Here is a 24,868-nt window from a genome sequence, read left to right on the forward strand (position 1 = left end):
TGCAATTCGTTGCATATTCTAATAAGCGACCAAAGAAAGTATCCACCCATGTCTCGAGTGTTTGTTTTGTTTGTTGACTTTTTAGGGAATTTCCCGACAATTTGACAGTTTAAATCAGACCTGTCGTGATTTTTTTTTTTTTGCTCTCTTTTTTTCCACGGGTACTTTACTCGGATAAAAATGGTTGGATGGAAACTTGGTTACTGTGTTGCAAAAACGTTTTGTCAGCTACTAAATACTCAACGTATTAGAGGAGAATGCGTCACTTCCTCCTTCAGGTTTCGAGGAGCAGCTCATTTATTATTTAAGGTTAGTTATCGCTATTAATTTAGGATCTTTGTGATATTCTGAAGTCTAGAAAGAGTTGCGAGTGACCTTTCTCCGTTCTTCCCTGTTTGTTCCATCAGATCCACCTGTCGGAGGGCCTGATCAACGAGGCGGAGAAGCTGCTGTGCTCTCTGGTGTGCTGGTTCACCGACCGTCAGATCCGCATGCGCTTCATCGAGGGCTGCCTGGAGAACCTAGCCCACCACAGGTGTGTGTGTGCGCGCATATATATGAGCGTGTATGTCTGTGTGAACAACATAGCTCTGAAAAGTCAAATGATTTTGTATTATCTCTTCGTTGGCTAGCTATTATGTGAAACTCCATGCTTCTCTCTCCCACAGATCTGTGGTCGTCTCCCTGCGCCTCCTTCCCAAACTGTTCGGCACTTTTCAGCAGTTCGGCTCTAGCTACGACACCCACTGGATCACCATGTAAGCATCGCACCCTCAGCATGATTAGAACAGACAAAACGTTGTCCATTACATGGCATCACAGAATAACATTGGCAATGCAACAGATTTGCACATGTTGGACATATTGTGACAATAACTACCGTTTTTGTGACATTTGGTATGTTCGTAAATTCCGAGTGTTTTGCACTCGGGGCGTTCAGAGTGCACACTGGACGCTCTGGCCGAGGAATAGGGTTGATTCTGAGCGTTCTCAGAAGTGTTCTCACACGGCAGTCAAGCACCCAATCTAACTGTCTAACGTTGGTTAGCTTTGCAAGCTACTTCCAGACACAAATGCTAGAACACCTCACTCTGACCGTTTTACTCTCCCTAGCAGAGCTGGTTAGTGACTGTAACTGTGCCGCTGGCTACAGTTGAATTCCGTTTGTTTTGCAGACGTTTACTTACACCGGCCATATTCAACGGCCGTTATCAGTTATTCTGCGCTCTGGCTACACTCGGGCTCCGAAAGCGGAGCAGATAATTAATTTCCGAACTCGCACCCTTTGGTGTCGTGTCTTTCAGGTGGGCGGAGAAGGAGCTGTACATGATGAAGCTGTTCTTTGAGAACCTGCTGCACTACATCCAGGAAGTCCGAGAGCAGAGGCACAAGTTTGCCCTGTGAGTAACACACCCGTTCTCTCCACTCTCCCATTGACATTATTGACCGTGCCTTTGTAACTATACAACGGTAACAGTCTTATTACTGTGGAGTATGGCAACACAGCATGTATTGTAGGTACACCAATGTAACTGCAGCTTATTAAGCCGACCAGTCTCGCTGCAGTGCGTTTCTGGTGTGCAATGGCTGCGGACAGTGACTCTGTGGTTGTGTATGTGGCCAGCTCGGGAGGTGCTGGCTGCTTTTAAGGGACCGCCGAGACAAAAACGACAACGTGCATGTTTTGTCCTGACAGAACCACAGAGAGCGTGGCTAGTCTTTTTGATTTCCTTATTTGAAATGTGAAACGCATTGGAATGTACGTTTAGAGTGACGTTGCAGTTCAAAAGGAAACGGAATAGTTCATTATTGAAATATCTTCTTTTGATTACTATGCGATCACAGGTATGGCCACAGTGCGGAAGTCCAAGTTCGCTTGCAGTTCCTGACCTGTGTCTTCTCCACACTGGGCTCCCCAGACCACTTCAGTAAGTCAACGGGGTCGTGTTCATTAGGCACCAAATGGAGCGAAACAAGACTGAAACGGCGAGTGTTTCAGCCATGACGTGTCCAATAAGGAAGACTTATTCCAGCTTTCCGTTACATTACCCAGTCTTCACATACAGTTCAACAGAAACATTCCCTATCATTCTCTCCCTCTATGGCTGGCTGGCTACACCCTGGGAATGGAATTGGCCCTGGAGGAGATGTGCAACCTGATGAGCCTCTCTCTCCTACAACAGAGACCTCATTGTCCTCTGGCGTCTCCAGAGGGGTGACTGGATCTACCTAGCTAATTCACTCTGTTCATAGCTGTGTGTATGTGTGACTTTTGTGTATGCCTGTGTGTGTTGCCTGTGTGTGTGTGTGTGACTTTTGTGTGTGTGTGTGCGTGTTTGCACGCTTTTGTGTATGCGTGAAGGGGAGCTAATATTTTTTGATTTAGAGGTAGACTGGGAGACTCCCTGCAGTCTTATGGTGGCGCCCGATCAGGACACAAAAGGATTAATACTGCAGCCAATTTTCTCTGGGAACCCATTTATATTGTGTGGATGTGAAAATGTGGATGTGGTGTACATGACGATCTGCCTGTGTGGTTGTGTGCCTATTGTGGATCCAGTGTGGGAGTGATACGCTCATCTTCCCCTTTATAGTCAAAAGTGTGTGTGTGGTTGTGTACCAACGCTGACACCAGTTTAACTCCTCCTCTCCCCAGCAGTGAATGTGTGCATATATAACAGTGGGGTATTTGTATATGAACACGCTAACAGCCTCTCCTCTCCCTCAGGACTGAGTCTAGAGCAGGTGGACATCCTGTGGCACTGCCTGGTGGAGGACGGAGAGTGTTACGACGACGCGCTGCACTGGTTCCTCAACCAGGTCCGCAGCAAAGACCAGCACGCCATGGGCATGGAGACCTACAAACACCTCTTCCTGGAAAAGGTACGACCGGACTGGACCATCTGGTCTTAGTGGGGAGGGGTGTTGGACAAGGGTCATTCCAACGTGGTCTGTGATGGTGAACCTGAGCTAAAAACCAATTAAACAAGTTGATAGCTAGAATCTGTAACAAACAAAAAAAGGGGTGGGGAGTGGGAGGAGGTTGTCATTTAAAAAGTCCCAAAGTTGTCACTTCATTGTGAAAGGTCATTGAAAAGTGATTCACTAGCCTGGGGAAACAAATTGGAAAAGTTGCCCAAATCGTTGAAAAGCCTTGGCATTAAATCGTTGGTCTGAAAGTCTCAGAATCTGTCATTGTAATACCGTTTGCCCTTAATACTTCCTGTTTCCTCAGATGCCCCAGCTGAAGCCGGAGACCATCAGCATGACGGGCCTCAACCTCTTCCAGCATCTCTGTAACCTGGCCCGTCTGGCCACCAGCGCCTACGACAGCGGCTCCAACTGCGAGGTACACACACACACACTTTATTTGAATCCACAAATCACATTACAGAGAAGGATTCAAACACACACACACAGGGACACACACACACCCACCCGAGTACAGTTGGTCATACAAACATACACTCTTATACACACACAATTTGTGTCATGGAGTGTTTGGTAACTTTCAGGCACGTCCATACCTCTCACTGAACCTTGTCAACGCTTGTCCATGACCTCTAACCTTTGACCACCTCCTCTGTAGCTGTGTGGCATGGACCAGCTGTGGGGCATCGCCCTCAGGGCCCAGTCCGCAGACATCAGCCGCGCTGCCATCCAGTACATTAACTCCTACTACATCAACGGTCAGTGCACCTTCAGCTGGTACATGGTTGAAGACTCGTAGTAGAATTTCTCCACCATAACACCCTTGTTTTATATTGCTGCAAAAAAAACCTGTCCGCAGCAGCACGTCCAGATCCAAAACATCCTACTTTATAGTCATTATTTTGAACGAGCGGTTTTAGACGTTTGCCTAGAAGCTCGGCTTATTGCAACGTGCCTATCAGGAGTCACCGCGATGACCTACTGATTTCCGATCTTGGCCAATATTGATTCTGCGGTTGCGTGTCCGTCTCCGTCCCCCAGCTGGTAAGACGGGCCTGGAGAAGGAGCAGGAGTTCATCAGTAAGTGCATGGAGAGCCTGATGATGACCTCGGCCAACCTGGAGAAGGACGCCCACTCCAGCCTCACCGTCATCGAGAGGGGCCTGCTCATGCTCAAGACCCACCTGGAGGCCTTCCGACGCAGGTTGGGAACTCACACACACACAAATGCATGTACGCAAGCAGACGCACCGAAACTCTCTCACAGAGAAACACACACGCTCCTCATCTTCATCCTCTCAACCTGTGTACTTTAAGCCCTGAACCTCTAAACTTAACCAGTACACTGCTTATCATCAACTATATTTCCGCCTCGCCTAGTAGAGATCATCCCTGGACCTGGAGAGCTACAGGACAAGCTCTTGGTCCAGTTCTCCTGACCCATCCACCCTTCACCCAAACTTTTCCCCCCGACTCAACTCCCACGCTAATTTCAACCAGCACGAAGAACCGTGTCTCTCTTTGGCGCTCTCTCACTTTCTCTCTGCACCCCCAACACTCTTTGTCTCCTGCCCCACTCTCTTTGTCTCTTTGTCTCCAGGTTTGCGTATCACCTGCGTCAGTGGCAGATCGAGGGCACGGGCATCAGCAGCCACCTGAAGGCGCTGAGCGACAAGCAGTCTCTGCCACTGAGGATCGTGTGCCAGCCCGCCGGCCTGCCCGACAAGGTACCCAAGAAAGTACCCAGCATCTTGGTACTTAATTATTAACCCTTGATCGCTTGGAAACACTCAAATGCTCTTGTTGCTGTTGTGTTCTGTGGTGTTAGGGAAAATCTACAGGCCACAATGTCAAAATGAATGGAAACGATTGGTGCAAGCTAATTTCATACTTTTATGGAGTAGAAATGTTTGTTGTGATACTACTGTGAAGAATGCTGTGTTCTCATTCTTGATGTTTGTAAGGATGTTCTAACACACTTTTTCTGTGTGTGCGCGTCTGTGTGTGTCTGTTTGGTCACGTGTGTGTGTGTGTGTGTGTGTGTGTGTGTGTGTGTGTGTGTGTGCGCGCGCGCGCGTGCGTCTGTCCCTTTCTGTCTGTGTGTGTGTGTGTGTTGCGTCTGTCTGTGTGTGTGTCTACGTTCCTACCTGTGTATGTGGTACCAGATGACCATCGAGATGTACCCCAGTGACCAGGTGGCAGACCTGCGGGCCGAGGTGACCCACTGGTACGAGAACCTGCAGAAGGAGCAGATGAACCAGCAGGCCCAGCTGCAGGAGTTTGGGCAGAGCAGCCGCCAGGGGGACTTCCCAGGTCTGTCACCTCTCACCTTTGACCCCTGATCCAGTGTGGCGGCAATACCAATGGAGAATCTCGATTGCTTTTCCTTGATTCCTCGCATCCTCTCCTCGGCCTTTAAAAAAATAAAATAATAATTGGATAATGAGTATGTGATTGGATGGGATCAAGGAAATGCAATTGAGATTCTCCCCAAGGCTGTTGCATCCTTCCCTTTTTGAAGCAATCGCTGATCTCACCGTGTATTTTGTATCAGTATTTTAGGGGTATTCAAACAGGGCCTGTGGTGTCAGTAGTCTTGAATTGAATTGAAATCAATTCGTTTTTTGTCCCGAAGGGCAATTCTTATGTAGCGAATGGTCAGTGATCTATTGAGGTAATCACCTCAGAAGGAAGGATTACACCGTTTCTATGCCGTCCTTTCAGATCTGAGTCATGGTTTTTCACTAAGGGAAAGGAGCAAGTTAATGGATCAGAAGCCGCTTTTAGTATTGGGTGTTTCGCCAGTCTGTGTTTCTAACGTGTGTGTGTGTGTGTGTTTCCGTCAGGTGGTTTGATGGGCCCGGTCAGAATGATCTCCTCTGGCCATGAGCTCACCACGGACTACGATGAGAAGACCCTTCATGAGCTGGGCTTCAAAGACATGCAGGTAACTACCTACACACACTTGGCAGTCTGCACTTAGGCATAAATATTCGCACACACTTGAGCCGGGGATTTCAAACCGATCGCTGGTTATTAGTCATTGCGGATTTTTAAAGGCCATTTCTGTTTGAGCCGATAACATGCAGAGTTTACGTGAACGATATCTCTGCGAACGGGGGAACGTTGGCTTTCAAAGCCGCAATGCCTAATAACACACGATTGGCCCCTTCAGCTATGGCACTCATGCCTCTCCCTCTCGTCATTTACAGATGGTGTTTGTCTCGTTGGGCGCCCCACGGCGGGAGCGTAAGGGCGAGGGGGTGCAGCTTCCGGCCTCGTGTCTCCCCCCGCCCCAGAAGGAGCACATCCCCATGCTACTGCTGCTCCAGGAGCCCCACCTCACCACCCTGTTCGACCTGCTGGAGATGCTGGCCTGCTTTAAGCCCCCCAGTGCCCTGGGAGACAGCCCCGAGGTGGGTCAAGGAGTGTGTGTGTTGTGGGGGCATGGGTTTAGGGCTGTGTGTGAGGGGATGTTGAGGGTATGTGAGATGCCAGCCTGCTTTAAGCCCCCCAGTGCCCTGGGAGACAGCCCTTGGGTGGGTCATGGAGTGTGTGTGTTGTGGGGGCATGGGTTTAGGGCTGTGTGTGAGGGGATGTTGAGGGTATGTGAGATGCCAGCCTGCTTTAAGCCCCCCAGTGCCCTGGGAGACAGCCCCGAGGTGGGTCATGGAGTGTGTGTGTTGTGGGGGCATGGGTTTAGGGCTGTGTGTGGAGGGGATGTTGAGGGTATGTGAGATGCCAGCCTGCTTTATGCCCCCCAGTGCTCTGTGAGAGGAGGCCCTTTACAGTCCAATGGTTTGTGTGTGTAGGTGGGGTGGAGACAAAGATGGTTTGGCAGGACGTGGTGTTTGAGGGGGTTGTATGTTGGGGGGGGGGAGTCCCCTTCGGCATCTCCATCAAAAATGTGTGTGTGACGGAGTAGATATGTTTGGGGATGGGTTTCATTGTATATCTTGACATTTTTTTCGTCTATTAGTTACCCTTGATAATATAGCTAAGGAAATAAGAATGCAACAGAGCGTTTGAAAAAGCAGCTTGGAAACAGCTACATAGAAACCAGACTTGAAATACTCTCCATCCGATTAAATGTGAAATAGTCTTTGAACAAAAAGCCCTTCCAGAATATAAAGTAGGCTCTTCCTTCCAGGTGCATCATGCATAATGCATCACGACTGTCCAATGGTCTTCTGGCAGTCGTTTGATAGTCCAGTAAAACGTACTGCATGTTTGTGTCCCAAATGCCATCCCTATTCCCTTGATAGTGCACTTTTTTTTGACCAGGGCTCATATGTTCCGGTCGAAAGTAGTGCACTGTGTAGGGAATAAGTTGCCATTTAGGACCGAGCCTCAGGTGTGTAATACATAGGATGTAAGGCGCTCATCTGTCAACGTGTATATTTTAGCCACAGCGGCGGGAGCCGTCTCGTTTTGAAATGCAAAGTCACCCGGCGGTCAGTGCTTTTTATAGTCTCTCCCTTCACAGGGACTCTGTCTCTTTTTTTCTCTTTCTTTCTTTCTCCCCCCTCTTCACTTCCTCACATCTAACACTCATCTGACCAGAACGTTAACAAAATGACTTGAATCAAAATGAGGTATTGACTATAGTGTGTGCCTGCCTTCGGCTGTGTTTATAGTACTGCTCCAAGGCTGCTGCTGCTCCAAGGCTGTGGTGTGTGTGTGTGTGTGTGGTGTATGGGTTCTGTCACTGTGACAGCAGAAAATAACGCGTTACAAATATCTAAATAAAGATGATTTTTATTTTACTCTCCAGAACCTACGATGTGAGGAGCTGCATCTCCATGCTGAAAACCTGTCAAGGCGCGTCTGGGAGCTGCTCATGCTGCTGCCCACCTGCCCCAACATGCTGCTGGCCTTCCAGAACATGGCCGATGACACGGTACGTCACCTGTTCTCACACACGCTCCCCTTACACGCCGTCACTCTCCCCTTACACACCGTCACGCTCCCCTTACACGCCGTCACGCTCCCCTTACACGCCGTCACGCTCCCCTTACACGCCGTCACGCTCCCCTTACACGCCGTCACGCTCCCCTTACACGCCGTCACGCTCCCCTTACACGCCGTCACGCTCCTTACACGCCGTCACGCTCCCTTACACGCCGTCACGCTCCCCTTACACGCTCACTCCCCCTTACACGCCACGCCCTTACACGCGTCACGCCCTTACACGCCGTCACGCTCCCCTTACACGCCGTCACTCTCCCCTTACACGCCGTCACTCTCCCCTTACACGCCACGCCCTTACACGCCACGCCCTTACACGCCGTCACGCTCCCCTTACACGCCGTCACGCTCCCCTTACACGCACGCCTTACACGCCGTCACTTACACGCCGTCACGCTCTCCCCTTACACGCCGTCACGCTCCCCTTACACGCCGTCACGCTCCCCTTACACGCCGTCACGCTCCCCTTACACGCCGTCACGCTCCCCTTACACGCCGTCACGCTCCCCTTACACGCCGTCACTCTCCCCTTACACGCCGTCACGCTCCCCTTACACGCCGTCACGCTCCTTTACACGCCGTCACTCTCCCTTACACGCCGTCACGCTCCCCTTACACGCCGTCACGCTCCCCTTACACGCCGTCACGCTCCCCTTACACGCCGTCACGCTCCCTTACACGCCGTCACGCTCCCCTTACACGCCGTCACGCTCCTTACACGCGTCACGCTCCCCTTACACGCCGTCCTCACCCCTTACGCTCTCCCCTTACACGCCGTCACGCTCCCCTTACACGCCGTCACGCTCCCCTTACACGCCGTCACGCTCCCCTTACACGCCGTCACGCTCCCTTACACGCCGTCACTCTCCCCTTACACGCCGTCACTCTCCCCTTACACGCCGTCACTCACCCCTTACACGCCGTCACACTCCCCTTACACGCCGTCACACTCCCCTTACACGCCGTCACTCTCCCCCTTACACGCCGTCACTCTCCCCCTTACACGCCGTCACTCTCCCCCTTACACGCCGTCACTCTCCCCTTACACGCCGTCACTCTCCCCCTTACACGCCGTCACTCTCCCCCTTACACGCCGTCACGCTCCCCCTTACACGCCGTCACTCTCCCCAATACTGTTGTGCCCCTGCTCATGCTGGCCTGCTTATCCCTTTGCATCCTGCTCATTAGTTTCTGCTCGTATTTCTTAAACATTCCCAGGGCCCCAGGGGTGTACATTTTAGTTTCAGCCCGTCACGCACACGCCTCATTCAACATATCAAGGGCCTGCCGATTTAGTTGAGTTGTTCAATGAGCCGTGCTTGTTCTGACCCACTTTGCTCACCAATGAATGACAACATAAAGATATGCGTCCTGTCTCGTGTGTGTTCTCCGTCTGTCCGTAGGGAGGCGAGGGTCTGTGCTGGAAGGACCTGCTGAGGATCAAGAGCCCCCACAAGCTGCTGTACGCCCTGGAGATCATCGAGGCGCTGGGCAAGCCCAACCGACGCATCCACCGGGAGTCCACGGTACTACTGGGACTAATTATTTATATATATATATTATATATATATATATATATATATATATATACACTTTGTCACTCAAACACCTTTTTCTCATTCATGAACACACACATATGCACACCCTTGCTCTGCTCACTGATTCCAACACGCATATGAATGACCCCTGTGTTGTCTGTGTGTGTCCAGGGGAGCTACAGTGACCTGTACCCAGACTCCGACGACTCCAGCGAGGACCAGATAGAGAATAGTAAGAACTCTTGGAGCTGCAAGGTACGCCTCTTTATAAACTGACTAACTCTCATACTGTACACACTTACACAAACCACTTATCCATCACGTCAACTCCATTTCCTGTTTGTTTTTTTTGTTGCTCTCTTCTTACAGTTTGTGTCGTCTGGAGGGCTTCAGTTGCTGTTGGAGATTTTCAACTCTGCCATTCTGGAGCCCAAGGACCAGGAGTCTTGGACAGTGGTGGGTGGATCAGAAACACATTATAATACGTGGGAGAAATGGAATAGAATGGGTTGTATAGATTAAACTAAATAAAGTTGAAGTCTCGGTACTCTACATTCATATGACGAGTGGTAATTATTCTGTAAAAAAAAAAAAGAAAGTTTTTCACACATTGAAAACCGCTTTATGAGGTGCTGACGATTTCCAATTTCAAAGTGGACAATCATCAAATATATATGAAAAACATGGGGGGGAATGAACAGGACAGAAATAAAACCATGTCCATCATTGTTTAAAAAAAGTTAGTATTGAGTGTTAACACGGGTCACGTCTCTCTCTCTCTCTCTCTCCTCCAGTGGTTGTTGGACTGCCTGGCTTGCCTGCTTAAGCTCATCTGCCAGTTTGCGGTGGACCCGGCCGACCTGGACCTGGCCTACCACGACGTCTTCTCCTGGTCGGGCCTCACCGACAGCCAGCGCAAAAGGGCCTGGCCTGGCAAGTCCCGCAAGTCCGCCGGCGACCACGGCAAGGGCCTGCACATCCCCCGCCTCACAGAGGTACACTGGTCCCTCAGCTAAATGCTAACAGCTTATGCTCACCGCTGGGTGGGGAGAGTTGCCATCCTTAACTCTTTCTGTGCGGGACACGGCCTTTCTTTCCACAGCTGAGGCACTTAAAAGCGAAATGATCGATCGATTTTTGTATTATTTTGTTTGACGTAACCAGGAAATACAGAAACGTGTAATAACCCAGGATTGAGAAACCAGAAACCGTAAAAAAATCTATAAAACATTTTAATTACATTTTTTTCAACTTAATTTCTGTAGTGAAGGCAACATTTCTGTAGAAAGTAGTAGAGAATGTCCTGCAGCATCTTTTTGTCTCCCCATCTATTTCCTCTTCTCTCCCTCTGAAGCAGTCTTCTATTTCCTCTTCTCTCCCCCTGAAGCAGTCTTCTATTTCCTCTTCTCTCTCTCTGAAGCAGTCTTCTATTGCCTCTTCTCTCCCTTTGAAGCAGTCTTCTATTTACTCTTCTCTCCCTCTGAAGCAGTCTGCTATTTCCTCTTCTCTCCCTCTGAAGCAGTCTTCTATTGCCTCTTCTCTCGCTCTGAAGCAGTCTTCTATTGCATCTTTTCTCCCTTTGAAGCAGTCTTCTATTTCCTCTTCTCTCCCCCTGAAGCAGTCTTCTATTTCCTCTTCTCTCCCCCTGAAGCAGTCTTCTATTTCCTCTTCTCTCTCTCTGAAGCAGTCTTCTATTGCCTCTTCTCTCCCTTTGAAGCAGTCTTCTATTTCCTCTTCTCTCCCCCTGAAGCAGTCTTCTGTTTCCTCTTCTCTCCCCCTGAAGCAGTCTTCTATTGCCTCTTCTCTCCCTCTGAAGCAGTCTTCTATTGCATATTTTCTCCCTTTGAAGCAGTCTTCTATTGCCTCTTCTCTCCCTCTGAAGCAGTCTTCTATTGCCTCTTCTCTCCCTCTGAAGCAGTCTTCTATTGCCACTTCTCTCCCTCTGAAGCAGTCTTCTATTGCCTCTTCTCTCCCTCTGAAGCAGTCTTCTATTGCCTCTTCTCTCCCTCTGAAGCAGTCTTCTATTGCCCACAGCTATTTTGTCTCTCTGTACTTCCTTCCCTGTGGTGTCTTGTCCTCTACACGAACTTCAAAACTATCCCCATGGGTAATTATTTGTATCTTAAATACTTGATATACTTGGTAATACTTGATTATAATTTTTTTTCATGTCAGGTTTTCCTGGGCCTTGTCCAAGGCACCAACCTGATCCAGCGCTTGATCAACGTGGCCTACACCTACGACAACCTAGCACACAGGTGAGAGAACACCGAAGACGAGGCCTGTGTTTCCGTGGTCACACTACCCACTAGCGTGATATGTAGTACTTAACTACTAAGTATGTTTGGTGTGGCTCAATGTATGTGGTCACACTCTCCATGCCAAGAAAGGCTTTTGAATTTGAAGACCGGGAACAAATTATTGAATTTGAAGGAAGGCATTCATTGTAAGTTGTGTTGTCCTATTGACATGGGGTATCGGTGTGAAATGTTTTTGTACTAAAGGTTTCCGTCAGCCTATCTTGACTTTGTTTACTTCCTGTCTCACCTGCAGAGTTTTGAAGGCCCAATCGGATCACCGGTCCCGCCATGAAGGTGAGCTACGTTTTACATATGCTTAAATGTTCATCAGCAAGAGAAATTAAAAGCCACATTTTTTTTTTTTTTCACACATTTTGCACTGAAAGTAGAGCTTTCATAGCCTCCTATCCATTCTGTATGTGCTTAAGCACATTGTTCTTAGGAATGACACATTAGACATGTGAAATGACGACGTTATTCCCATGTTCCAGTGACCCACTACTCCATGTGGCTGCTGGTGAGCTGGGCCCACTGCTGCTCTACGGTCAAGTCCGGTCTGGCCGACAGCGACCACCTCCACGACTGGCTCAGGAAGCTCACCCTGCTGGTCCCGGAGGTGAGATCTGGGGGAATAATGAGACACTGACCCCCCCCAGTTTGTTTCGGTGTAACATTTGTGGGTAATTTCCATCCAAAAATATTGTCTCTATTTTGATGCCACTGGAATACTAACTATTCTGTGACCCAATCGATCCGTGTGACCTTGGTAACAACATCAAATAGAGGAATGGGTTAACGCGAGTGTGCCTTCTCAGACGGCGGTGCGTCACGAGGCGTGTAACGGCCTGTACAAGCTGTCCCTGTCGGGTCTGGAGGGGGGAGAGTCCATCAACAGGTCCTTCCTGCTGCTGGCCGCCTCCACGCTGCTCAAGTTCCTCCCCGACGCACAGGCCCTCAAACCACTGCGGGTGGGTACAGCACACGTACACACTTGCGCGTATAGACAGATGCATATACACACACACACAAGCACAATTTGTTTTGTACTGTATACTGACTAAAACAAATGTGTTTGTTGTGGGTTATTAAATTCCTAGGTCAAGTTATATCTAATATAAATGAAGGGGGCTCTGTAGCTGATGTGCTGTGTGGTCATGTGTTCAGGTGGAGGACTATGAAGAGGAGCCCGTGCTGAGGACGGGCTGTAAGGAGTACTTCTGGCTGCTGTGCAAGCTCATCGACAACATCCACGTCAAAGACGCCAGCCAAACCACTCTGTTGGACCTGGATGCTTTAGCCAGACACCTGGCCGACTGCATCCGGAGGTGAGTCCAAGATGAATCCAAGACCAGGTCTGCGTCTGAAACGGCGTCCTATTGCCTGTTTAGTGCACTGCCTTTGGACCATGTGCCTGGGTCAAAAGAAATGCGCTATATAGGAAATATGTGATGTGATGGATTGCGTTGTCCACGTTCTTTCTGGAGAATTAAGGCCAGCTCAGTTCAAATACACGGCACAATATTGTTTTTAAACCACTTCTACAATTAAAGTTTGCTTGCTCAAACATTGACCTGTCTCCCGCTCCCCAGCCGCGAGATCCTGGACCAGCAGGACGGCGCCATCGAGGACGACGGCCTCACGGGCCTCCTGCGCCTCGCCACTAGCGTCCTCAAACACAAGCCCCCCTTCAAGTTCTCCCGAGAGGGCCAGGAGTTCCTGCGCGACGTCCACAACCTCCTCTTCCTCCTTCCCAGCCTGGCCGACCGCGCCCAGCCCAAGTGCAAGTCGCATGCGGCCCGCGCCGCCGCCTACGACCTCCTGGTGGAGACGGTGAAGGGCTCGGTGGAGAACTACAGGCTGCTTCACAACTGGGTCATGTCCCAGCACATGCAGAGTGAGAAGGACCTTTTAAGAACGGTTGAAAATGCTACTAGGGATATTTGTCAATGAGAGTAATGCATTGGTAGGAGGGCCCAAGGGAATACAATGGCCATTGAATTAGACATTGTGCTGGCTGACAGAATCTGAAAATAGTTTCCGCCCCTAAACTGCGCCTAGCTGTTTTCCTTGGTGGGGTGCGGGGAGTAGAAATGCTATATACGCTGGTTTTAAACAAACAGCCAAATAGCATCCCATTGAAGTCAGGCCTTCCTGTTGGTAATGTCTGCTCCGTGGAGTTCCATTATCGGATCAAATGAGTGAACCAAGTTGGTTTATTAAGGTTCAAAGTCACAAAGTCGCTATGATTTAAGGTATTTGAGCATCATCAAACAATCTTAGATCCGGTATATTTTATTAGGCCCCTGAACGATATTAATATTTGTGTTAATGTTAATTAAATTGACAGCCTCTCACGCCCCGTACAAGTGGGACTACTGGCCCCACGACGACGTGCGTGCCGAGTGTCGCTTCGTGGGCCTCACTAACCTGGGGGCCACCTGCTACCTGGCCTCCACGATCCAACAGCTCTACATGATCCCTGAGGCACGCCAGGCCGTCTTCACTGCGAAGGTCAGTCCGCTAAATACTGTGCTCCTCTTACGCCCTCTCTTTGTTCTATCGTTCCTCTCTTGTTCTCCCTCTTTCTTTTCTTACGCCTCGTTGTTTTTTCCCCCCCTGTCTTGTTCTCTCGCTCTCTCTCCTCGCTCTATATTAGCGATTTGTAATGGATGATATTACTGTGGTTCCTTTTTCACAATGCTGTAGTTTGTATGGGGGCAATTTCACCACATCCACGCTTGGAAGATCCACGGCAGCCATTTTGCGCAAGAATGCTCATCCCACACATGCTATTTCACTCCCTCTGCCACCCGGGAAGAATGCTTTCGATGTTGGTATTTGCGAATGTTGTTTGCTAATGAGAGTTGTGTGTTTTTTTTCTTTCCTTTTTTTTCCCCAGTACGCAGAGGAGATTAAGCACAAGACCACCTTGCTGGAGCTCCAGAAGATGTTCACCTATCTCATGGTACGCAGCCGGTCTCTCTCTCTCTCTCTCAGCCCTCTGTCTCACACCCTTCTCATCTAGCTCCTCCGTCCACATGACAGGAACAAACTGACGTTGTCCCCGTGGAGACCCTGCTACTTCCATTTTGCTCCGCTCCTCCTTTCTTCCATTTTTACCCCCTCGCTCTCCATCCCTCGTTCCAGGAGAGCGAGAGGAAGGCGTACAACCCCCGCCCGTTCTGTAAGACCTACACCATGGACAAGCAGCCCCTGAACACGGGCGAGCAGAAGGACATGACAGAGTTCTTCACCGACCTCATCACCAAGATAGAGGAGATGTCCCAGGACTTGAAAAACACAGTGAAGACGCTCTTTGGAGGGGTCATCACCAACAATGTGGTCTCGCTGGTAAGAATCACTATACTCCTTTAAATGTTTTCCTGCAACGTTTCCCTGGTGCAAAAGAGTTGTGTAAAGTGCAAAACTCATCATAAACCGCATTAAACCACACTGCTTGATTACGAGGTTTACTGTTTTTGTGCACTTTTCACTATTTAACATTTAACATTTAAGTCATTTAGCAGACGCTCTTATCCAGAGCGACTTACAAATTGGTGCATTCACCTTATGACATCCAGTGGAACAGTAGTGCATCTAAATCTTTTAAGGGGGGTGAGAGGGATTACTTTATCCTATCCTAGGTATTCCTTAAAGAGGTGGGGTTTCAGGTGTCTCCGGAAGGTGGTGATTGACTCCGCTGTCCTGGCGTCGTGAGGGAGTTTGTTCCACCATTGGGGGGCCAGAGCAGCGAACAGTTTTGACTGGGCTGAGCGGGAACTGTACTTCCTCAGTGGTAGGGAGGCGAGCAGGCCAGAGGTGGATGAACGCAGTGCCCTTGTTTGGGTGTAGGGCCTGATCAGAGCCTGGAGGTACTGAGGTGCCGTTCCCCTCACAGCTCCGTAGGCAAGCACCATGGTCTTGTAGCGGATGCGAGCTTCAACTGGAAGCCAGTGGAGAGAGCGGAGGAGCGGGGTGACGTGAGAGAACTTGGGAAGGTTGAACACCAGACGGGCTGCGGCGTTCTGGATGAGTTGTAGGGGTTTAATGGCACAGGCAGGGAGCCCAGCCAACAGCGAGTTGCAGTAATCCAGACGGGAGATGACGAGTGCCTGGATTAGGACCTGCGCCGCTTCCTGTGTGAGGCAGGGTCGTACTCTGCGGATGTTGTAGAGCATGAACCTACAGGAACGGGCCACCGCCTTGATGTTAGTTGAGAACGACAGGGTGTTGTCCAGGATCACGCCAAGGTTCTTAGCGCTCTGGGAGGAGGACACAATGGAGTTGTCAACCGTGATGGCGAGATCATGGAACGGGCAGTCCTTCCCCGGGAGGAAGAGCAGCTCCGTCTTGCCGAGGTTCAGCTTGAGGTGGTGATCCGTCATCCACACTGATATGTCTGCCAGACATGCAGAGATGCGATTCGCCACCTGATCATCAGAAGGGGGAAAGGAGAAGATTAATTGTGTGTCGTCTGCATAGCAATGATAGGAGAGACCATGTGAGGTTATGACAGAGCCAAGTGACTTGGTGTATAGCGAGAATAGGAGAGGGCCTAGAACAGAGCCCTGGGGGACACCAGTGGTGAGAGCACGTGGTGTGGAGACGGATTCTCGCCACGCCACCTGGTAGGAGCGACCTGTCAGGTAGGACGCAATCCAAGCGTGGGCCGCGCCGGAGATGCCCAACTCGGAGAGGGTGGAGAGGAGGATCTGATGGTTCACAGTATCGAAGGCAGCCGATAGGTCTAGAAGGATGAGAGCAGAGGAGAGAGAGTTAGCTTTAGCAGTGCGGAGCGCCTCCGTGATACAGAGAAGAGCAGTCTCAGTTGAATGACTAGTCTTGAAACCTATTCCTTTGCACTACAAAAATTCACTACAAAATGTTGCCCTACATGTGTTTATTGCACTTGTGTGGCTTTACACACACATTCTCATTCAAGTCATTTTCCCCGTCCAACAGGACTGTGACCACGTGAGTCAGACAGCCGAGGAGTTCTACACAGTCAGGTGCCAGGTGGCCGACATGAAGAACATCTACGTAAGGACAACATCGCCATCAACACCGTTGACGTCATTTAGAAGTGCAACCAAGTGTTATAGACTGGGGTTTACCTTCCAATCACACGTCTCAAATCACATAGCACTGTAGTATCACACTGCCTCCTTCTATTCAGCTTGGAATTCTTACTCTTGCAAATGGCAACTTCTCCTCAAGTCATCCTATGTCGGACTCTGTTAGTCCGGTGTATTTTCTATGCTCCTAATTCTAGTGGGCATATAGTACTGCTTGGCATGTTGCTAGAGACTTGTCTTCGTGCTTCCTCAGGAATCTCTGGACGAGGTGACCATCAAGGACACTCTGGAGGGGGACAACATGTACACCTGCTCCCAGTGTGGCAAGAAAGTACGCGCAGAGAAGAGGTGAGTCAACGCGAACCTCATGAAGAGGACCCTGCTGGTTTCTACTGAAAATAAGCCAACTATCCTACGCTGGCCGTCGTAGTTGTGTACTAGACATTTTTGGAATGGTTGGCTGGTTTTCCACTAGTTGATGTTGGTTTTACCATTTGAAAAAATAACTTATTGACGTCTCTAGTTTTTTTTTTTTTTGTACAAGACCTGTGCTTATATTAATCTCCCTTCCCTTTCTCGATCCTTCTCCTTTCCAGGGCCTGCTTCAAGAAGCTGCCTCGCATCCTGAGCTTCAACACCATGCGCTACACCTTCAACATGGTCACCATGATGAAGGAGAAGGTCAACACGCACTTCTCTTTCCCCCTGCGCCTCGATATGACCCCCTACACTGAGGACTTCCTCATGGCCAAGGGCGACAGGAAAGAGGGTACGCGTCACTTCCTGTTCCGACAGACCCCCCCCCCACCAACTGCATGATTTGGTTCTCATAGGCTCTGTACTAAATTCACTTGTATCACTGTACTAGTCGGTGTGTTTTGAAATCGGGTTGAGTAGCAATTTGCGGATAATTCCTTTTTCGCAGTCTGTAGAAAGAGGACACATGTGCTGGTTAGAAAAACAAATATTTGAAAACAAAGTCATGTCTGCACCTCGAATGCTCCCCAGTGATTTATCGGTGATTTAATATAAAGTTTTTATCCTCTTGGTATCTTCATCTATCTAGCCTATCAGAGGCTAGCTGGACCAATAATTGGAGGAATGGGTTGGTCATTGATGTGGTCCACTATGTCCTACTACAGGTTTCCGGGAGGAGGGTGAGGCCAAGGTGGCGGAGAGCTACGAGTACGACCTCATCGGCGTCACGGTTCACACGGGCACGGCCGACGGCGGCCATTACTACAGTTTCATCCGAGACATCGTCAACCCGCACGCCTACAAGAATAACAAATGGTGAGGAATATCTCTGGCTCTAGTATTGAAATCAGATCAGTGGGGGAATTTAAAAAAAAATAGAGGTCTCATGTTATTGTCTTACGATACACTTTTATTGTCCCTTTACATGGAGATTCATTCATGACACGCCTTTTGATATCTGGATGCTTTTGAATTTTAGGGAATACAACCGACTGTCATTAAGGTCATTTGTTTGCTTTTCTCAGGTACTTATTCAACGATGCCGAGGTGAAGCCCTTTGACTCAGCCCAGCTAGCCTCCGAGTGCTTCGGTGGAGAGATGACGGTAAATCCACACAAAAAAGACACGGCTTCAATGTTTTACTGTTAATTAATACCTTTTTAAATATTTCAATGTTTTGTCTCGCCTACATATTTTGTCTTTTAGACAAAAACGTATGACTCTGTCACCGACAAGTTCATGGACTTCTCCTTTGAGAAGGTCAGTTTCCTTGTAAATCATTTTCGAATGTTTAAATTTCGTTTAATAAAACGATGGGTTTTAAAGTTGACCGTTTGTCCCGCGTCTCGCACTCCAGACCCACAGCGCCTACATGCTTTTCTACAAGAGAGTGGAGCTAGAGGAGGAAAATGGCAAGGACTTCAACTTTGACGTTTCTCCAGATCTACTCGAGGTACCCGGCTGGTCACAATCTCATTGCACTCTCCTTTCTCACATTCTAAATTCTCTCTCTTATTCTGTGTTTTTATTTTATTTTCTCTACTCAGTGGATTTGGCAAGACAACATGCAGTTTCTCCAGGACAAGAACATTTTCGAGCACACGTACTTTGGGTCAGTGACACATTTTTGTACTAGCCGTCAAGACTGTACCTTTTCTGAAGCTAGAATGCAGATGTGATATAATTGAGAGTTTATGTTAACAGTACTTTGCTTGTGTGCCCTTGACTTTACCCTGAAATGTATAACCAAATTGATTTTACTTATGAAATACTGTCTCAATTAAAGCTCATATGCAATCAAATGTGGTCTTGATCTATTAACATAGTGCAAGTTATGTAGGATGTAGTTTTGCCTTGGCGGATCAACTGGTCTGAGATCAGTGTTGTGACTCTCTCGCCACTCTTACCTACAGGTTCATGTGGCAACTTTGCAGCAGCATCCCTAGCACTTTACCAGACCCCAAAGCCATCTCCCTCATGACTGCCAAGGTACGACCGCACTCCACTAAAGCCTTATTCGCAACCGTAGAACTTCATTCGAAAAATCCTTGACCTTTTTTCACCGTTTAATTTTTTATGGTTTTACCTTTCCACTTTTTGAATATACTTTCCACTCTCACACTTCTCCTCCTTGGTTACAGCTTAGCACATCATTTGTCCTGGAGACGTTCATTCACTCCAAGGAAAAGGTGAGTTGTCCTTCCTTACTGTCAGTGGATGGCTCTCTCTAGTTGCCAGCTTCAATTGCAGTCTGGTTAATTTTTCAGCTTTTTTTTTTTTTTTTTTTTTTGCCCTCTGTTTTATACCGTGTGGAAGATGGTCTGTAACTTATAGCAAGGGTTTGTCTAAATGTTGTCTGTGTGTTTTCAGCCCACCATGCTGCAGTGGATCGAGCTACTGACCAAACAATTCAACAACAGCCAGGCGGCCTGCGAGGTGAATTGACTGTTTGTTGAAGGACAAATCCGGGAACACATTGTGCTGAAATGGTTTTCAATCATTAGCGGGGTAATTGCTAACTTCCTGTTCTCATGTTGTCATGGACTTTCAGTGGTTTTTGGACCGCATGGCTGATGACAACTGGTGGCCAATGCAGATCCTCATCAAGTGCCCCAATCAGATTGTTCGACAGGTGAGAGCCCCAATCAGATTATTCGGCGGTCACACTCACTCACTCACTCACTCACACTCACTCACTCACTCATACTCTCTACCCTGTTGTCCCCCATCAGATGTTTCAGAGGCTGTGTATCCACGTCATCCAGAGGCTACGGCCAGTCCACGCCCACCTCTACCTACAACCTGGCATGGAGGACGGGTAGGACTGGTTGCATGTGTACCAATCAATCATCCACCCACTCAATCACTCACAACCTGAGAAACATGTTAATTTGTATGCTTTATAATGTTAACAATTGATGGCTTACACATAATTATATAATCTTTTTGTTGTTGAATTTTTCCCAGATTAAACTGGCTTCTGATATCCCATGAGTCTATAACGTGGCTCTTGAGCTGATCATGTTTTGCTGAAACTAGAGGCATGGCAGCATGACATCACCGTGTTGTCGGTGTCATTAGCTGGCCATGTGTCACCTTGTTGCCCTAGCACTATGGGCACCTGGAGAGTTTTGTGGCAAAACATTGAGGAAAATGGTCACAAACAAAAGAAGTATCGATTTATAATTTTTGGGAAAAACTCGGGGAGAACTACATGTTTAATTCTACTATCACCTGGATCATGTTCATTAGGGTACTCAACAGAGAACGTTTCAAAATGCTTTGCAAAAGGAAATGAAAATGAGTTACTCATTGAACAAGTCTAGGTAGTCCCTTTGTTTCAGTCCATCTTCATTTGTTTGGTAATGAACATGACCTCACAAGTTGTCTGGTGTCACTTCCTGTGTGCTGCCTCCAGGTCTGACGACATGGACGGGCCGGTGGAGGACATTGGCAGCCGCTCGTGCGTGACGCGCTTCGTCAAGACGCTGCTGTCCATCATGGAACACGGCGTCAAGCCCCACAGCAAACACCTGACTGAGTACTTCGCCTTCCTCTACGAGTTCGCCAAGATGGGAGAGGAGGAGGTGGGTTGTTGATAACAATTGTCATTTTATAGGAAAACACTCTTGACACTTTTATCCCAAAGGACTTAAGTGTGTAAAAATGAGCCCCATATGGCACCCTATAACCAAGAGAGTGTACTACTTTTGACCAGAGCCTGCTCTCTGAGTGCACATGTTTTCTGTGATTCCTGCAGGGCTTGAACCCCATGACCTTGGCATTACCTCACCAAAATACATGGCTGAAAGGGTTTTTAGAGAACAAGGTTTTTGTTAAGTCTGTTTTGTTTTTTCTTTTCTCATACCTCCAGAGTCAGTTCCTTCTGTCCCTACAAGCCATTTCCATCATGGTGCACTTCTACATGGGCACCAAGGGGCCTGAGAACGTAAGTAAACACTAGTTGTGTGTGTGTGTGTGTTTCTGTGATTGGGTGTGTAATAACCTGCCCCCCCTAGCCCCAGGTGGAGGTGCTGTCTGAGGAGGAGGGAGAAGAGGAGGATGAGGAGGAGGACATCTTATCCCTGGCAGAAGAGAAGTACCGCCCTGCCGCCTTGGAGAAGATGATAGCTCTCATCGCCCTGCTGGTGGAACAGTCCCGCTCTGAGAGGTAGGGCGCTGCGTGGCACCACTTGGGACACAGGAAAAGCAGTCTCTGGCACTGGTACAGCACAACATAGTGTTGGTAATATTTCCCAGAAGTTAGCTAGAAATACTACCACATATAGCACCCAATATTTTCACTGTTGTCTGTATCAAATCCTCACCCTTCTTCATATGCTTAATTTTTCGTCTTCTTTCTAATCTCCTTTTCCCCCTCCCTCTCTCTCCAGACACCTGACTCTGTCCCAGAGTGACATGGCAGCCCTGACCGGGGGGAAAGGCTTCCCCTTCCTCTTCCAGCACATCCGAGACGGCATCAACATCAGGCAGACCTGCAACCTCATCTTCAGCCTGTGTCGCTACAACAACCGCCTGGCCGAGCACGTACGTTTAACGCTCGCGCACACACACACACTAACGCACGCACCCACAAACAAACACGTCGCCGATGTTAATGGTAGACTCTGGCCGAGCACGTACGTTTAACGCTCGCGCACACACACACACACACTAACGCACGCACCCACAAACAAACACGTCGCCGTTGTTAATGGTAGACCCTGGCCGTGACCTCACTCTCCGAGGGTGTCTCAGAGAGAGTTGGGATTTGCAAAAAGCACAATTGATATTAATACAGACTTTTACATGTTTGAAATAGGACATATATAGGCACCCACCAAATTATTATTATATACAGGGGCATAATTTCTCCTGTGTTTTTATTCCAGATTGTATCCATGCTCTTCACCTCTATCGCTAAACTGACGCCTGAGGTAAGCACTGATGTGAGAACCTATACTTTTAATACATAATGCTCTGTCTATTATCCAACTCAATTATTAGTTTGTACAAATCTCAATTTGTCCCTCATGTTCTCTACTTCTTTCTCTCCGTACCTCTCCTCATCTCCACCCTGCTCTCCGTCCCTCTCTCACCCTCTCCTCATCTCCACCCTGCTCTCCGTCTCCCGCTTCTCCCTCTCCTCATCTCCACCCTGCTCTCCGTCCCTCTCTCTCCCTCTCCTCATCTCCACCCTGCTCTCCGTCCCTCTCTCTCCCTCTCCTCATCTCCACCCTGCTCTCCGTCCCTCTCTCTCCCTCTCCTCATCTCCACCCTGCTCTCCGTCCCTCTCTCTCCCTCTCATCTCCACCCTGCTCTCCGTCCCTCTCTCTCCCTCTCATCTCCACCCTGCTCTCCGTCCCTCTCTCTCCCTCTCATCTCCACCCTGCTCTCCGTCCCTCTCTCTCCCTCTCCTCATCTCCACCCTGCTCTCCGTCCCTCTCTCTCCCTCTCCTCATCTCCGTCCCTCTCTCTCCCTCTCCTCATCTCCGTCCCTCTCTCTCCCTCTCCTCATCTCCGTCCCTCTCTCTCCCTCTCCTCATCTCCGTCCCTCTCTCTCCCTCTCCTCATCTCCGTCCCTCTCTCTCCCTCTCCTCATCTCCGTCCCTCTCTCTCCCTCTCCTCATCTCCGTCCCTCTCTCTCCCTCTCCTCATCTCCACCCTGCTCTCCGTCCCTCTCTCTCCCTCTCATCTCCACCCTGCTCTCCGTCTTCCGCTTCTCCTCGTCTAGGCGGCAAACCCTTTCTTCAAGCTGCTCACCATGCTGATGGAGCTGTCAGGTGGTCCTCCGGGCATGCCTTCCTTCGCCTCTTACATCCTACAGAGGATCTGGGAGGTACGGTCACACACACACACACAAACATCAAATCTCATGTTATTTGTCACATGCTTCGTAAACGGTGACCGGTACGGGCCCTTCCCAACAGTGCAGATAGAAAAATATAAATAATACAAGGAATAAATAACTAGCTTGGTACTGGTACCATGTGTGTGTGTATATAGCCAAGTCGATGTACAAGGTAATTGAGGTAGATATGTACATATAGGTAGGGGGTAGAGTGACTAGGCAACAGGATAGATAATAAACAGTAGCAACAGCGTATGTGATGAGTCAAAAGAGTTGGTGCAAAAAGGGTCAATGCAGATAGTCCAGGTAGCTATGTAGCTGTCTAATGGCTTGGGGGTAGAAGCTGTTCAGGGTCCCGTTGGTTCCAGACCGCTCGCCATACAGTAGCTGAGAGAACTGTCTATGACTTGGAGTCTTTGGCAATTTTTAGAGCTTTCCTCTGACACCGCCTGGTATCGATGGCCTGGATGGCAGGGAGCTCTGCCTCAGTGATGTACTGGGCCGTACACACTGGCCTCTGTAGCGCCTTGCGGTCGGTATACCAAGCAGTTGCCGTACCAAGCGGTGACGCAGCCAGTCAAGATGCTCTCAATGGTGCAGCTGTAGACGTTTTTGAGAATCTGAGGGCCCATGCCAAATCGTTTCAGCCTCCTGAGGGGCAAGAGGCATTGTCGTGTTGGTGTGTGTGGACCGTGTTAATTCCTTAGTGAGGAACTTGAAGCTCTCGACCCGCGCCACTACATCGCGCGGATGGGTGCGTGCCTGGTTCTCCGTTTCCTGTTGTCCACGATGTCTTGCTGACATTGAGGGAGAGGTTGTTGTCTTGGCAGCACACTGCCAGGTCACTGACCTCCCTATAGGCTGTCTTGTCGTCGGTGATCAGGTCTACCACCGTAGTGTCGTCAGCGAGCTTAATGATGGTGTTGGAGTTAGGTGTTGCCAAGCAGTCCTGGGTGAATAGTGAGTACAGGAAGGGACTAAGCACGCACCCCTGAGGGACCCCAGTGTTGGTCAGAGTGGCGGATGTGTTGTTGCTTACCCTCACCACCTGGGGGCGTCCCGACAGGAAGTCCAGGATCCAGTTGCAGAGGGAGGTGTTCAGTCCCAGAGTACTGAACTTAATGATGAGCTTGGAGTGAACATAGTCACATAGGTTCATCTGATTAATTGTTCTTTATCAAGTGACTTCAGTTAAACATAAATGTATCTATGTATTTGTCCTTAATTCACTTAGTCAAGTTATTTCAGTTGATCTTGACGTCGTTGCCTAAAATATTCAGAATCTTATCCTTTTTTTGTGTGTGTGTGTGTGTTCTCTCCCAGGTGATAGAGTACAACCCTAGCCAGTGTCTGGACTGGTTGGCGGTGCAGACCCCCAGGAACAAGCTGGCTCACAGCTGGGTGCTGCAGAACATGGAGAACTGGGTGGAGCGCTTCCTACTGGCCCACAACTACCCCCGTGTCCGCACCTGTAAGAACACTTGTGATGTCTCTGTCTGGAAGTTCTTACGAACTACACTACATGGCCAAAAGTATATGGACACCTGCTCGTCAAACATCTCATTCCAAAATCATGGCCATTAATATGGAGTTGGTCCCCCTTTCCTTCTTTTGGGAAGGCTTTCCACTAGATGTTGGAACATTCCTGCGGGTTCTTGCTTCCTTTCAGCCACGAACATTAGTGAGGTTGGGCATTTATTTTGGGCAAATAGGCCTTCCAATTCATCC

At 49.0% G+C, this 24,868-nt stretch overlaps 1 protein-coding gene and 1 non-coding gene across 8 annotated transcripts in view; both read left to right on the forward strand.

Moving 5' to 3' along the window:
- The window catches only part of LOC115103889 (ubiquitin carboxyl-terminal hydrolase 34-like), a 60,350-nt gene that overhangs the window by 22,083 nt on the left and 13,399 nt on the right, over nt 1–24,868 (forward strand). For 3 of the 7 annotated variants that reach the window (XM_029624915.2, XM_029624917.2, XM_029624921.2), the window contains exons 17-62: nt 408–535; nt 669–758; nt 1,305–1,400; nt 1,846–1,928; nt 2,729–2,883; nt 3,236–3,349; nt 3,590–3,689; nt 3,973–4,135; nt 4,532–4,685; nt 5,097–5,244; nt 5,778–5,878; nt 6,144–6,347; nt 7,706–7,831; nt 9,303–9,425; nt 9,609–9,692; nt 9,807–9,893; nt 10,232–10,432; nt 11,613–11,695; nt 11,991–12,031; nt 12,229–12,353; nt 12,553–12,705; nt 12,902–13,062; nt 13,327–13,631; nt 14,085–14,248; nt 14,637–14,702; nt 14,885–15,088; nt 16,700–16,777; nt 17,066–17,160; nt 17,409–17,581; nt 17,955–18,105; nt 18,315–18,393; nt 18,496–18,549; nt 18,647–18,742; nt 18,837–18,901; nt 19,203–19,278; nt 19,431–19,478; nt 19,660–19,725; nt 19,841–19,921; nt 20,022–20,107; nt 20,708–20,876; nt 21,164–21,238; nt 21,309–21,460; nt 21,684–21,837; nt 22,182–22,238; nt 23,024–23,128; nt 24,464–24,611. In XM_029624915.2, the coding sequence (XP_029480775.2) occupies nt 408–535; nt 669–758; nt 1,305–1,400; nt 1,846–1,928; nt 2,729–2,883; nt 3,236–3,349; nt 3,590–3,689; nt 3,973–4,135; nt 4,532–4,685; nt 5,097–5,244; nt 5,778–5,878; nt 6,144–6,347; nt 7,706–7,831; nt 9,303–9,425; nt 9,609–9,692; nt 9,807–9,893; nt 10,232–10,432; nt 11,613–11,695; nt 11,991–12,031; nt 12,229–12,353; nt 12,553–12,705; nt 12,902–13,062; nt 13,327–13,631; nt 14,085–14,248; nt 14,637–14,702; nt 14,885–15,088; nt 16,700–16,777; nt 17,066–17,160; nt 17,409–17,581; nt 17,955–18,105; nt 18,315–18,393; nt 18,496–18,549; nt 18,647–18,742; nt 18,837–18,901; nt 19,203–19,278; nt 19,431–19,478; nt 19,660–19,725; nt 19,841–19,921; nt 20,022–20,107; nt 20,708–20,876; nt 21,164–21,238; nt 21,309–21,460; nt 21,684–21,837; nt 22,182–22,238; nt 23,024–23,128; nt 24,464–24,611 (5,467 nt within the window). The remainder of the gene's footprint in view (nt 1–407; nt 536–668; nt 759–1,304; nt 1,401–1,845; nt 1,929–2,728; nt 2,884–3,235; nt 3,350–3,589; nt 3,690–3,972; nt 4,136–4,531; nt 4,686–5,096; nt 5,245–5,777; nt 5,879–6,143; nt 6,348–7,705; nt 7,832–9,302; nt 9,426–9,608; nt 9,693–9,806; nt 9,894–10,231; nt 10,433–11,612; nt 11,696–11,990; nt 12,032–12,228; nt 12,354–12,552; nt 12,706–12,901; nt 13,063–13,326; nt 13,632–14,084; nt 14,249–14,636; nt 14,703–14,884; nt 15,089–16,699; nt 16,778–17,065; nt 17,161–17,408; nt 17,582–17,954; nt 18,106–18,314; nt 18,394–18,495; nt 18,550–18,646; nt 18,743–18,836; nt 18,902–19,202; nt 19,279–19,430; nt 19,479–19,659; nt 19,726–19,840; nt 19,922–20,021; nt 20,108–20,707; nt 20,877–21,163; nt 21,239–21,308; nt 21,461–21,683; nt 21,838–22,181; nt 22,239–23,023; nt 23,129–24,463; nt 24,612–24,868) is intronic. The other 4 variants (XM_029624918.2, XM_065006303.1, XM_029624916.2 and 1 more) reach the window with 3 other exon arrangements.
- Nucleotides 1,533–1,667, forward strand: LOC115104425 (small nucleolar RNA SNORA70). Its single transcript, XR_003859729.1, has one exon. It is a non-coding gene; the product is annotated as a small nucleolar RNA SNORA70 (small nucleolar RNA).

The sequence above is a fragment of the Oncorhynchus nerka genome, linkage group LG21 (assembly GCF_034236695.1).
Source record: "Oncorhynchus nerka isolate Pitt River linkage group LG21, Oner_Uvic_2.0, whole genome shotgun sequence".
Taxonomy (NCBI): Eukaryota; Metazoa; Chordata; class Actinopteri; order Salmoniformes; family Salmonidae; genus Oncorhynchus; species Oncorhynchus nerka.